The sequence below is a fragment of the Galeopterus variegatus genome, unplaced genomic scaffold, assembly GCF_000696425.1.
Source record: "Galeopterus variegatus unplaced genomic scaffold, G_variegatus-3.0.2 Scaffold12, whole genome shotgun sequence".
Lineage (NCBI taxonomy): Eukaryota > Metazoa > Chordata > Mammalia > Dermoptera > Cynocephalidae > Galeopterus > Galeopterus variegatus.
Genome location: NW_007726123.1, coordinates 888,112 through 901,571, shown reverse-complemented (window position 1 = coordinate 901,571; position 13,460 = coordinate 888,112). Strand labels below are relative to the sequence as shown.

Below are 13,460 nucleotides of genomic sequence, written 5' to 3'. Positions count from 1 at the left end.
GCCATTCTGCGGTCCAAGTCACCAGCACACTTTAAAACTTTTTTCTGGGGTTTTATGATCACAAGAGACTTCTGACATGCAGGTGATGAAGAGCCTGCTTTGCAGTCAAGGGAGCTGAGCCAGGCTGTTTCCTTCCCTTCCTCTCAGTTTTTCTGATGGGTTTGTCCTGTCATTCCAGAAATATTCTCAAGTAGTCTTTAAAGCCCTAATAACCTGTTCTTCCCAGAATAATAGAAATGAGCTAATCACTCATCTCAGGGGCACCTCAGGAGTGAAAAGAATCACAAACTACACGTGTCGTTATCTGCACCATCCAGTGGTGGTAGAACACTCGTGAACTTCACTCCAGGGAATCCAGTGCTGGATTGGTGCCCAGTCAATCCACACGTTTGTTTTTAACTGGCAGCTGCATTTTTCATGACAGGCATTTCTCACGTCTGCTTAAAGTGCTTGTAGAATGAATGCACCGCAGGAAATCTAAGGAAAATTTTTTGACAAGTGCTTAAAGTTTTCTATTTTTAGACACCTAAATTTCATTCCACAAACAGAAAACTAAGAGCACTGACTCATGTATATAGAAGGCTTTATCATAATACTACATTACATGTGCTATACAGAGATGCACAGGTTTTATAAGAGACTCTGATTGTCAATACTCATATAAAAGTTTATGACTTTCTAGGTCTTGTTCATTCTCAGGGTTCCCCTTAGTCATAATGAAAGTCTAGAAATGTGAGCACAATACATTTTAGCTGGCTTGGAGATTGTCAGAGGGGTTGGCCATGGCAGTGATTTCCCTTCCTAATTAGTGTTTGAAAGTTCAAGCAAAATTAAGAGTCATTTATTGACTACTTTGTGTAAGGTATTGTACCAGGCTTCAGGCAATATGACCAAGCAGCAAAGCCTTTCCCTTGCTCTCAGGTAGCTTGCAACCTACTAGCATGACAGACATAGATATACTCAATATAACCATATGGAAGAAAGATATTAATAGTGCAAGATGGCAATACAACCTGTTGTGGAATAATAGTTTGTCCTGTATTAAATGGACTATATTGTGTTGCTTGATCTGAGTTTATCAGAGGGAGAAAATAATTCAAGCTCGAGTCACAAAGGAAGGCCTGGTAGAGAGTGGAAAGGACGCAGAATGAGAGCATCTGTGCTAGAGATGCTGCTTTCTGCTTTCTGCTTCTCTAAAGAAATAGACTTCATGTCACTTAACATGTCCCCAAGGATCAGAATTGCCGTTAATCAATATGTTAATTTTCTAATTATAGAATTCCTTATTTCCGGAAAGCGATCTCTCCTCTCCTTGGCCCTTCCAATTCCAAACCCTGTGCCGCGGCGTGGGTGCTGCTGGGAAAAATGCGAAAGAGCTTTCTTGCTATTCCCCACCAGTGTCTTTGGCTTCAACCTTAGAAATTGTTCTGGTGAATGAAGCTTTATGGGCTGTAGTCAGCAGAAAGACAGAGCTAATAAAGCCCTCCCACACGGGAAGATAACAGGCACATTTTTCACAGCGTCACTCCAAGACTGAGAAGTTGAAAAGCTGGCTCAGATTCCTAGAGGAGGTAACAGTCAACCTCCAGATTTACAGCACGCATCTATCAGTGTCTTTTCAGACAAAACCTTTCTTAGCTGTGATTGCTCTATCACTCCATGATGGGTATGAATGAAAGGGGCCAAAGTGGTCCATCCATTGGGCTGCCATTTAGGGTCCCCTGACTTCCAACAAGTACTGACTAATTATTCATAATCTAGCATCTCTGCCTGTGAAAATGAAGGGGACAGCCGTATTTGCTGTGATTGGTATCATAAGGTCTATTTAGTGATTTGGTTGGGTTGATGATAATTCTGCATAGATAAAATGTCTTACTCATATATAATAGAAACACATAACACACATATTTAAAATCCCTCTATACCCACAAATATAATCCTTGGTAGTTTGACCCTGCTTGTAAATCCTACATTTCCCCCCTCTTTTGAAGGTTGCTGAACATTGAGAATGAGATGATCAAATTTGCCGTTTACTATGCTGGAATCGCTGCCGCAGTACTTATCACAGGATATTTTCAAGTTAGTAGCTCCTCCGTTTTATTTATAGATCAATATCTGGGCTCAAAGGCATTACAATGAAGTGCAAAGTGTTGTTACCCTTCATGCTATTCAGAAACCCTAAGAACTGCAGTTCTATTTTGGGGGAACATGAGAGAAAGGGAAGGGATTCTTCCTCTGAAGAGGATACAAGCAGTTGTCCAGAGAGATGGAGAACAGACTTTGAGTTGTGATGTCCTGTCCTCCTCTGCCCTTGCCTATTTAGTCCTCTTTTCTACACTCAGAAATGGACAGTTGTGGGTGTGTTTTGTAGGGAAAGGGTGAGCAGCCTGGAGAAAGCCAGGCATGGGGGGGTGGAGGAAAGCAAAATTTGCTTTCTTTTTCTCTTTCATTGCTTAAAGTCTCACCAAACTGCATTCCAACCCAAATTCTGTAAATCTAAATCTAAAGCATATTCTAGATTTAAGTGATAGGAGGGTTTAAGATTACTTAATCCTTATTTAAAAAAGAAAAATATTTCATCTTTGCCTTCTTCCGTAGAAAAAATAACAAATTATCTCCCATTCATTCAAGAATTCTAGATAGTGTTAGTTGTAAAGAGAAATTAATAAATTTTTCCCACTCTGGCACTGGGAGTTTTCATGACAGGCTTACTTTTTTTAGTTAGGGGAGATCTATCAGTGGGTTACATTCCCTGCTTAGGTCATAATTTTTGTCTTCTATTTCTTGAAAATCATTGCCTGAAAACTGCATGAATGCTTGTAGCAGACCTCCCAGGGGAAAAATTCACCGAGAAGTGGGATGCAAAAATCTCAGAGCAATAATGCCTTATTTTTGGCTCTGTGAGACTTATTTTACACATGAGGAAAGTGAACCTCAGTAGGGTGAAGTCCAAAAGTCGTGGGCCTCTTAAGTATCAGAGCTAGATTCAAACCCAAAGCTCGGGCTTCCCTGTCCAAAGTTGTTCCTCTCACCTCCACTTTTAGCAGCAGATGCCAGAGCTCACACCTTAGCTCCCAAGAAGGGCCACTTTGTGAATGATTCCCCTCCTTTTCTCAACTGTTGTAAACTATTTTCTTCTGAAAAGAGAAGAAGAAATTAATGAATATTTGTAACATTGGGGTGCTGAACATTCCTTTATCGATTTCCAGATATGCCTTTGGGTAATTGCTGCAGCTCATCAGATACGGAAAATAAGAAGAATCTACTTTAGCAAAATAATGAGAATGGAAATAGGATGGTTTGACTGCAATTCAGTGGGAGAGCTGAACACAAGATTCTCTGAGTAAGTAGATGGTGGAACAATGTTTCCATGCATAGTTTTGGGATAATACAACTCTTATTTCTAAATTTAACACTTTGAAAACATTTTCAGTTATTTTTGATACATTTTATCTCTTAAGTTGGGCTTTCATAGGCAGCATAGCTTTTTAATAGGCAATACCTTATCAAATATGGTCATTATAAACTGAAAGTCAGGATACTGCAATTTAGTTTGTAGGCCCTTGATTGAAATGTTAGAAATAAAGTATTATAGAAGAGAGTTAAAAGAGGTAGGGTTAATTGGCCTCAGAAGGAGAAATTGAGAGATGTCACAATCTGTGTATATACAAAGAAAAACAATACAATTAGAAATAGTGATCTTACCATAGCTGTGGAGGCAATTTCTACACATTAAAACAAAACAAAACAACAACAAAGAAAACAAAAATAGTTTGAAAAAGATTCAAACTAAAAAACTGGATTTAAATCTAGTTTATACCTAAATACTAGTTTGGGTCATTAACAGTCCCCCAGAAATTCTGAGTGAGTTATACAACCCATTGAGTCCCGTTGAACTGAACTTTGAGGACCTGTGTAAGACCCTCAGTGTACAGTGAAAATAAAGCAGACTGAAAATTGGAGCCCCTAGATCACACTACTTATTCTGCCTCTTACTTACTGTGACCTTGAACAAATACTTAACCTTGCTAGAATACAATGGTGTCATTTCCAGGTAATGTCATAAGTTCTTTCTCGCTTTCTAGTCCCAAGCCCTATTTGCTCCATCTGGACAAGAGATTAAGGGAATGTTCTCAGGAATATGAATTTAATATAATTATTTTCAGCCAATATTCTGGAGCACTTACCTGTACTCCTGTTCTTAAGGAACTTAGAGCCTAGTAGAAGGGATAAAAGGAACAAAGAAATAAATAATCAGAACTAACACATTGATTACTTATTATATGATAAGCACCGTTCTACAGGCTTTGCATACATTAACTAATTTAATCCTCATTACTACCCTCTGGGGTAGGTTTTCTTATTATCCTCAATTTATAGATGATGAAACAGATGCGAAAAGGTTCAGTAACTCGCCCAAGAAAAGCTTGTATTTAAATTAAGAGAGTCTGGCTCCGAAGTCTGTGCTCTTAACCACTATTCTATACTGCCTATAAGCAGAATGCAATAATTACATACGTACACATACACAAATATACAGACTAGTTATATTACAATGGAAACATAGGGAGGAAGATGTTACCTCTTCCTGGGGGATTATATGAGGTTTATGAATGAGGTGGTATGTGAATAGAACCTTGAGGCTGAAAGGATTTAGCAGGCATGAAGAAGGAAAGAAGGGCTCTTCAGGACAGACCAAAGACATTAGCTACAAAAAAAAAAGAGACAGATAACATGGTTTCTAAAAGCCTTTATCAATGTTGAATGGATACCAGTTGGGAAAGCTGGGTTAAGGGCAAACTTAGTTGGCTGTGAGGAGAGAGGCTTGATAACATCCCAAGGTACAGCAGATTTTCTGAGATATGAAAGGCTGTTATCTTACCCAAGGGCAATGTACAGAGATGGGAATGTTTAGAAAGGAAAGACTGAGATTTCTCAGCAAGACATTTGAATTGACCAAATTCAGTTTTAGTGATCAAAGCCTGTCTTGTTTCTAGTGATATTAATAAAATCAATGAAGCAATTGCCGACCAAATGGCCCTTTTCATTCAGCGCATGACCTCAACCATCTGTGGGTTCCTGTTGGGATTTTACAATGGTTGGAAACTGACCTTGGTTATTATTTCTGTCAGTCCTCTCATTGGAATTGGAGCAGGCATCATTGGTTTGGTAAGAATGTCTTTTTGCCTCTCTCCATGGAAAGACATTTGCACTCAAACAGCCAAAAATGTGAAGCTTGATCCCTTTCTCCTGAATATGTTTAATCATCATAATTATCACTGTGTTGGTTTATTTTGATTGTTCCCCTGTTTCAAATAACATTCTATAGAGTAAGAATTAATGATGTCTTAATAAGGTAAATATTATTTTGTTAACAGCAAGCAACTACATTTATTAAGTGTCTACTATTTTGCCAAGCACATTAGCAGTTTCATATTCACTTTCTTTAAATGCTTACAACAATCTTGTATAGTAAGTACTAATACCACTTTAAATAAAGGAAACTGAGGCTCAGAGACTTGTTTGAGAGTGCACGGCTGGCAGAGCAGGATTCAAGTTCAAGGGGGCCTGACTCCAAATCCTCACCCTCTCTCCAATATACCTATTGCTCTTTGTGTTCTCCCAAGATCAGATGCTCCCCTCAAAAAGGCACAACAAACATACCCAGATGAGTAACAAGCATGTAAAAGAGATTCTGCAATTACAACTGTGTTCTCCATTTCAACTGATGGGTTTCAAAAAAAGGTTACCTAACGCATTCTGAGCATTATCCCCGTCACAGTGTGTTCCCCAGGTATTCCAGGCCAAGACAAAGTTAGAAATAGGAATTTTGAGTCACCCCAGTTAAAAGCACTCATAAGGATTGAGAAATTATTGTTTCTTATTTTAGAGCAGCCACATTAGATAGCAGGCCATGGGATCAGGCACACTAACAATTTGCAATAAATGAGAAAAGAATTTAAGTGAAAAGCTGTACTCAAGCATCACTGAGCAACAGGTACCAGTCCCCATGATGATATTGTCTAGCAAAATATTCTCACAATCTGTGTCTATATTATTCAAACATTTCCCAGGTAATGTAGAAAGTGGTTTAAAGTGACTGTAGCAAAGAGCTCACTCCATTTCACTAGGCTCTACCACGAATAAGTTGTGTGACTCAAGAAAAATACACTCGACCTGTCAAAACCTAATTTTTCTCATCTTTAAAAAGGGATAATACCTCACAAAGTCACTGTGATGATTCAGGGCATAATCCATGTTATGCACTTAAGCACATTATGGCACTGAATCAATTACTAAAGAGATTCTCCCCCACCCTGCAATCTACTATACCATGCAAGCTTTAAAACAGTCTTTTCTACCAAAAACTTTCAATTATACTTCAGGAAACCCTCAGCTTCCACAGAGGGGCTTTAAGGGTTTCTGCAAGCATTTGATTCAGGTTTTTTTCTTCAAATACATTTAGTCTCTTTCTTCAAACCTGTGATAAATTAATATACACACTCGAATGGATCATAGGCTACATTTTAACATGTCGGAGACTAAAAACATAGCCTGATTCACTTGGCTTTAAACAGGTTTACAGTACAGTTTCTCTTTTTTGTCTCAGTGCCCATGTTGTAACTTCTCATAAATGTGTCACTGATTTGGAATGTGGTAACTCTGCACTGTCTTGTTGCATTCAGATCTGTGCATGTTTGTTACTGCAAAATGATACAGGCAACTTCATTAGGTTCAGTTCAAAGGCAGAGATGGGAAACATATGACACATTAGAAGTTATCATGGTTCTGTATGCTTTTGTCTAACCTTTAAATTTGTACTGAGAAACACGAGCAATTGTTAAGTATTTCTTAATACATGCCTTTTAAGCTCCTGTATCAGTTTAATTGAAGTGTCCTGAGATTATTTAATGGGCAATTACAATAAAAACATATAATTCGCAACTACTTAATTTTCTCATTACTGTGCTGCCAATACATATTTCAGGAATAAATTAGATGAGGAGTGTGTTAAAAACATCCACATCATTATAAAGCCCATGTGCAAATTTAATGTTGATAAAAATAGCCTCACTTTCCTTAATGTTGCCTTTTCAATTCACAAATTTTATAAAATGTGGACTGACAAATATACTGTAAAAACCACTATTTTGACTTATTTTGTACCTTAGAAGTCTGTGTAAGACTTTGTTTGATAAGAGCTTTGCTGCTAAACATTTGGAAAAACGATTGGTAGACAAATTCCCTTAGTCTAACTATTATTTATTTTTTAGATTTCCGAGTTAGTTGATTTTCCACAACATTTGCTTTTCCCCCTTTTTGTTTCTTAATCTGTTCCACTGGTTTCTTTGGGGGCTAATTTTGACTAGGATTCAATCCACACTCAATTTTAGAAAAAGTAACTTGTTACTATTAAGCACAGATGTCTTTTCATTTTCTTTTGTAAAAATCGAAGCTAAAATTGAGACCCTACAGATGAGCCAAAATGGTGCAATATTTGCCTGAACCTTTCTTCTCCAGAATTACCTCTGCAACGTCATGCCTTTGCATGCTTTGATCCTTTCTCTTGTTTTATACCCTAACCAATCATGATGTCTGCATGAGCCTCTGGTCTTTGCCTCTGGGGTTTGTCTATAAACTGTAATGGCCTTTAGCTAATCTCAGTGAAATATGACATGGTTTGACTTGAAAACTTCATTAATGTAAATAAATACACTTTAGTCTCACAGAATGACCCATTTAAAACTTAGTCTATGAAAGGGTTTTTGAGCCTAACTTTTAATGGAGTCATTTTGATATATCAACAACCAAACATCCACAGATGAGGTTTAAGATAGACCAAACTTGGACCAAATTCTTTCCTCCTGTGAATAATGTTACAGTGAGAATTGAGTCTTGTTTTAACCATACCACAGGTTTACTTTTAAATGAATCACTGAATGACGGGCTGTTTACCTAATTATCTGGTCTTCACATTTTCTCTTCTTCTTCTGGATTTTAGAGTGTGTCCAAGTTTACAGACTATGAGTTGAAGGCCTATGCCAAAGCAGGGTCGGTGGCTGATGAAGTCCTCTCATCTATGAGAACAGTGGCTGCTTTTGGTGGTGAGAAAAAAGAGGTTGAAAGGTTGGTTAACCGGAATGACTGCCACTTTCCTGAACTTCATCAATTAGCACAGTACCTTGGATGTTCCCTACTTTGTATGAAGTGGCCGGCACACCTTGGTCTATAGTCTCCTGAGGGAGCATTTTTTTCAAGAGGTAGCTAAGCAGAGTAGCAAGGTAATTTAGATTGGTCAAGAACTGCAAGAAGTCCCAAGCCTTTAGCAATGTGTTTTTGAAGATGTTGTAGTTGATGATTTTTAGAAAGCCAACTTAGGATAGATACTTATTTCATATGTATGTGTATATATTGTACCTCATACCAGTTTATAACACCATTTGCTGCTATTTAAGAAAAACCTACATGAAACGTTACAACTGATACCATAAGAGACTACTATGAACAATTATTTGCTAACAAACTGAATGATCTAGAAGAAATGGATAAATTTCTACAAACATACAACCTACCAAGGCTGAATCACAAAGAAATAGAAAATCTGAAATCTAAACAGACCAATTATGAGTAAGGAGATTGAATCAGTATTAAAGTCTTTTGTCAAAGGACCTGATGCCTGCTGAGTTCTACCAAGCATTTTAAGAAGAACTAGTATCAGTCCTTCTCAAACTCTTCCAAAAAATGGAAGAGAGGGAATAGTTCAAATTCATTTTACAAGGCCAGCATTACCACCTGATACCAAAGCCAGACAAGGACACCTGAAAATTATAGGCCAATATCCCTGATGAACATAGATGCAAAAATCCTCATCAAATTACTAGCAAACCAAATTCAAAAGTACATTGAAAGGATCATTCACCATGATCAAGTGCGATTTGTTCCTGGGATGTGAGGATGGTTCAACATATGCAAACCAATTAATGTGATGCACCACATTAACAGAGTGAAAGACAAAAAACATGTGATGACCTCAAGAGTTGTCAAATAAACATTTAACAAAATTCAACATCTTTTTATGATAAAAATTCTTGTTGTATAGAAGGAATGTACCTCAACACAATAATGATCATATATGACAAGCCCACGGCTAAATTATACTCAGTGGTGAAAATTTGAAAGCTTTTTCTCTAAGCTCAGGAACAAGACAAGGATGTCAACTCTTGCCACTTTTATTCAACATAGTACTGGAAGTCTTAGCCAGAGCAATTAGACAAAAGAAAGAAATAAAAGGCATCCAAATCAGAAAAAAAGTTAAATTGTTTCTGCTTTCAGACATGATCTTATATGTAGAAAACCTTAGACTCCACCAAAAACCTGTTAGAACTAATAAATGAATTCAGTAAAGTCTTAGGATACAAAAACAACTTCTAAAAGTTAATAACGTTTCTATGCACTAACAATGAACTACCAGAAAAAGAAATCAATAAAACAATCCCATTTACAATAACTACAAAAAAAAAAAAAAAAACCAAACAAAAAGAATAAATTTAACCAAGGGGTAGAAAGATCTGTACACTGAAAACTATAAGAGGAAAGAAATTGAAGAAGATACAAATAAATGAAAAGATATTATATGATCACTGATTGGAAGAATTAATATTGTTAAAATGTCCATACTACCGAAAGCAATCTACAGATTCAATGCAATCCTTGTTAAAATTCCAATGATTTTTTTTCAGAAATAGAAAAAAATGATATTTTTTACAGAAGTAGAAAAAACAATCCTAAAATTTATATGCAACCACAAAAGACCCTAAGTAGCAAAAGCAATACTGAGCAAAAAGAACAAAGCTGGGGGTATCACACTACCTAATCTGAAAATCTACTACAAAACTATAGTAATCAAAACCGCATAGTACCAGCATAAAAATAGACACATAGACCAATGCCACAGAATAGAGAGATCATAAATAAAGCCATGCACTTATGATCAATTGATATTTTATAAAGATGCCAAAGACATAGTGAAAGGACTGTCTCTTGAATAAATGGTATAGGGAAAAATTGTTATCCACACAAAGAATGAAATCAGTCCCTTAAGTCAAACCATATAAAAAATCAACTCAAAATGTATTAGAAACTTAACAGTAAGACCTAAAACTATGAAACCACTAGAAGGAAGCATAGGGGCATAGGGAAAAAGCTTTTTGACACTGGTCTGGGAAATAATTGTTTGGATATGGCCACAAAAGCATAAAAAAAAAAAAAAAAAAAAAAAAAAATAGGCAGGTGTGATTACATCAAACTAAAAATCTCCTATATAACAAAGGGAACAGTCGACAGAGTAAAGAGACAACCAATGAAATGGGAGAAAATATTTGCAAACCACACTCATACATCTGATGAGGGGTTAATATCCAAAATATATTCAAATCTCAAACAACTCAATGGCAAGAAAACAAATAACCCAATTAAAAAATGGTCAAAGAACCTGAATAGACACTCCTCAAAAGAAATCATACAAACAGCCAACAGGTAAATGAAAAGATGCTAAACATCGCTAATCATCAGGGAAATGCAAATCAAAACCCCAATGAGATATCATCTCATGCCTGTTAGAATAGCTATTATCGAAAAAATGAAAACCAACAAGTATTGGGGAGTATGTAGAGAAAAAAAGAACACTGGTATACTGTTGGTGTGAATGTAAATTAGTACAGCCATTACACAAAACAATATGAAGGTTCCTCAAAGAATTAAAATAGAACCACCATATGATCCAGTGATCCCATTACTGGGTATATATTCAAAGGAAATGAAATCAATTTGTTGAGAGATATCTGCACTCATATGCATTACAAAATTGTTCACAGTAGCCAAGATATGGAATTAACCTAAGTGTCCATCAATGGAAGAATGGATACAGAATGTGGTATATATACACAATGAAATTCAAGCTGCCAAAACAGCACAGTGGTCAAAAATATGATTTTTTATTCTTTAATTTATCTAATATTTATTGAGTGCTTACCATGTGCCATGTACTGATTTTATAAAACAACCACCAACAGAATGCAAACTCTTATGTGTTGTAGATCTGGTAGGATGATGTTATTCTCAATTGCTACCAAATTCACCAAATAAAAAAGAGAATAGGATTTATAATCTCCAATTATCCTGTTTTCTTTTCTTTTTTAACTTTTTTTTTTTTTTTGGTTTGTGAAGTGAGGTTACCTGATTTCTCATAAAAAATTTCAGTTCCACATTTTCTTCATCATGGTAGATATTATCTTTTCTTGTTAACAAAAAAGGCAGCATGTTTTAAAAATAGTAGCAAGCATAGGATAGACCTTTAGTTTGTGTCCTGTGAAAGGGTAAAAGTTCTCCATGAATTCATTTTTTTGAGATGTAGGGAGGCAGTTTCAAAATGTCTGAGCTGTAAGACAAGGCCCATTGTTAATGGCTAGATCATAGAATTACTGAACCCTAGTCCTGGCACTAAATTTCCACATAGTTTCAGTTATCCATGGCCCATGGCTATGAACCAGACCAGTTATGTCACAGCATGGCATCTTGGCTACAAAGCCGATCAGTGAATATAGGTAGATGAGTTAGTCCAAACACTAGTTCCAAGTCTGGGTGGCTGGAAACACCCAAATAGTCTAACCAGCTTGTTTGGAGCCAATTACGTTCTTTTCTTTTTTTTTTTTTTAATTTTTTAAAAATTTTATTTTGTCGATATACAATGTGGTTGATTATTGTGGCCCATTACCGAAACCTCCCTCCCTCCTCCCTCTCTTCCCTCCCACCCGACAATGTCCTTTCTGTTTGCTTGTCGTTATCAACTTCAAGGAATTGTAGTTGTTATGTCTTCTCCCCCCCGCCGTTTTTTTCTTTTGTGTGTGTGTGTGTGAATTTATTTATTTATTTTTACCTCCCCCAATAAGTGAGAACATGCGACTCAAGGAAACAATTCAAGCTCAAATAGTACTAGATCCCTCCTGTCCAAACGTTTGTGTTGAAAATTTTTTTCTCTTGGGGTCAAGCTTTCCCCACTGTTATTCATCCAAGCAGCAATCATCTCTATGAGGCTTTATTGAGTAGCGTCCTTTCAACATGTTTTATTGCCAGTTTAAAACAAATTGTAAATAACAACACCGAAGTTATTGTAGATTTCTTTCCCTAAATCTGCTCTCTGTTTGGGGTGACTTTATAATCATTGAGTAAAGCCACAGCATTGTGGCCTGTTTCAGATATTATAATTTGAGCTGCTGCTGGTGAAATTGATTCAAATATTTTCTCTCCACAGGTATGAGAAAAATCTTGTGTTTGCCCAACGCTGGGGAATTAGAAAAGGGATAGTGATGGGATTCTTTACAGGATACATGTGGTGTCTCATCTTTTTTTGCTATGCACTGGCCTTCTGGTATGGCTCCAAACTCGTCCTGGAGGAAGGAGAATATACACCAGGAACCCTTGTGCAGGTATGTTCATCTTGTTGATCTAGACATGACATTTCCAGCTGGTATCTCAGAAAAGTTCATGGATTGGGCATTTTGTTTATTACTTTAGTGTTGGAGGGAGGAAAGCATCAATGATTTGATGGAGCCCATCTACAGGAACAAGCAACACTTAGGCATTTTGTAGTAAAGAGTTGCTGAGCATTTGAATTGATGAGACCAGCAATATAATGATTTCCAGTCAACTGAAGATTTTATAGCTGTAAAAACAATGACTTTCTGACTGGGTACAAGAGATAATATGCCATGAAAATGGAAAGTCAGTGATCTCTCAACTAAAAATTAACAGCTCATATAGTTGAGCTTAATAAACTGTACAAGATATGTGCTAATGGATGTATTTGTGATACAGAATGAGTTACTAAAATACCAAATCCATAATATTCTCAACTGAACAGGTCAGGCAAACATTTTATTGCTCACTTGTGCTATGCCATGCCGCAGCTATTGCCATGGCAACGTTAATATTCAGTGTCTTTTCAGCTGCTCATTCAGTAAGTAATTGTTGAGCACTGACTATGTGCCAGACCCATACAAAGTGCAAGGGACTCAATAGTGAGCAAAAGAAATGTGATTTTTTTGCTTTAATGGAATTTACAGTGTAGCGGGGAAGATAAGCAATAATTAAATAATCATGTAAATGCATAATGATAAATGATGATATGAGGATGTTTCAAAAAGTTCACGGAAAAAATTAAATTACAAGATTGTACAAATCTTTCCATGAACTTTTTCAAGTACCCTCGTATATGCTATAAAGTAGTGAATAGCAGTGAATAGCAGGGTGACCAGCTGTGGCAGGGATTAGAGAAGGCTTCTCATCCTCCTCCCTCTTCCAAGGTGTTTCTTTCCTCCTTAGCTCCAGCCCCTCTCCTTACAGCTGGAATCGAGTCACTGTTCAGATTCTCAGCTGAATGGAACTTTCGCAATCAGGACTCC

At 36.7% G+C, this 13,460-nt stretch overlaps 1 protein-coding gene across 3 annotated transcripts in view; it reads left to right on the top strand.

The window, feature by feature from the left end:
• ABCB11 (ATP-binding cassette, sub-family B (MDR/TAP), member 11) overlaps positions 1-13,460 on the top strand; it is an 88,114-nt gene that overhangs the window by 24,086 nt on the left and 50,568 nt on the right. For all 3 annotated transcript variants that reach the window (XM_008590143.1, XM_008590209.1, XM_008590278.1), the window contains 5 exons: positions 1,992-2,079; positions 3,210-3,343; positions 4,998-5,169; positions 8,003-8,127; positions 12,311-12,485. In XM_008590143.1, the coding sequence (XP_008588365.1) occupies positions 1,992-2,079; positions 3,210-3,343; positions 4,998-5,169; positions 8,003-8,127; positions 12,311-12,485 (694 nt within the window). The remainder of the gene's footprint in view (positions 1-1,991; positions 2,080-3,209; positions 3,344-4,997; positions 5,170-8,002; positions 8,128-12,310; positions 12,486-13,460) is intronic.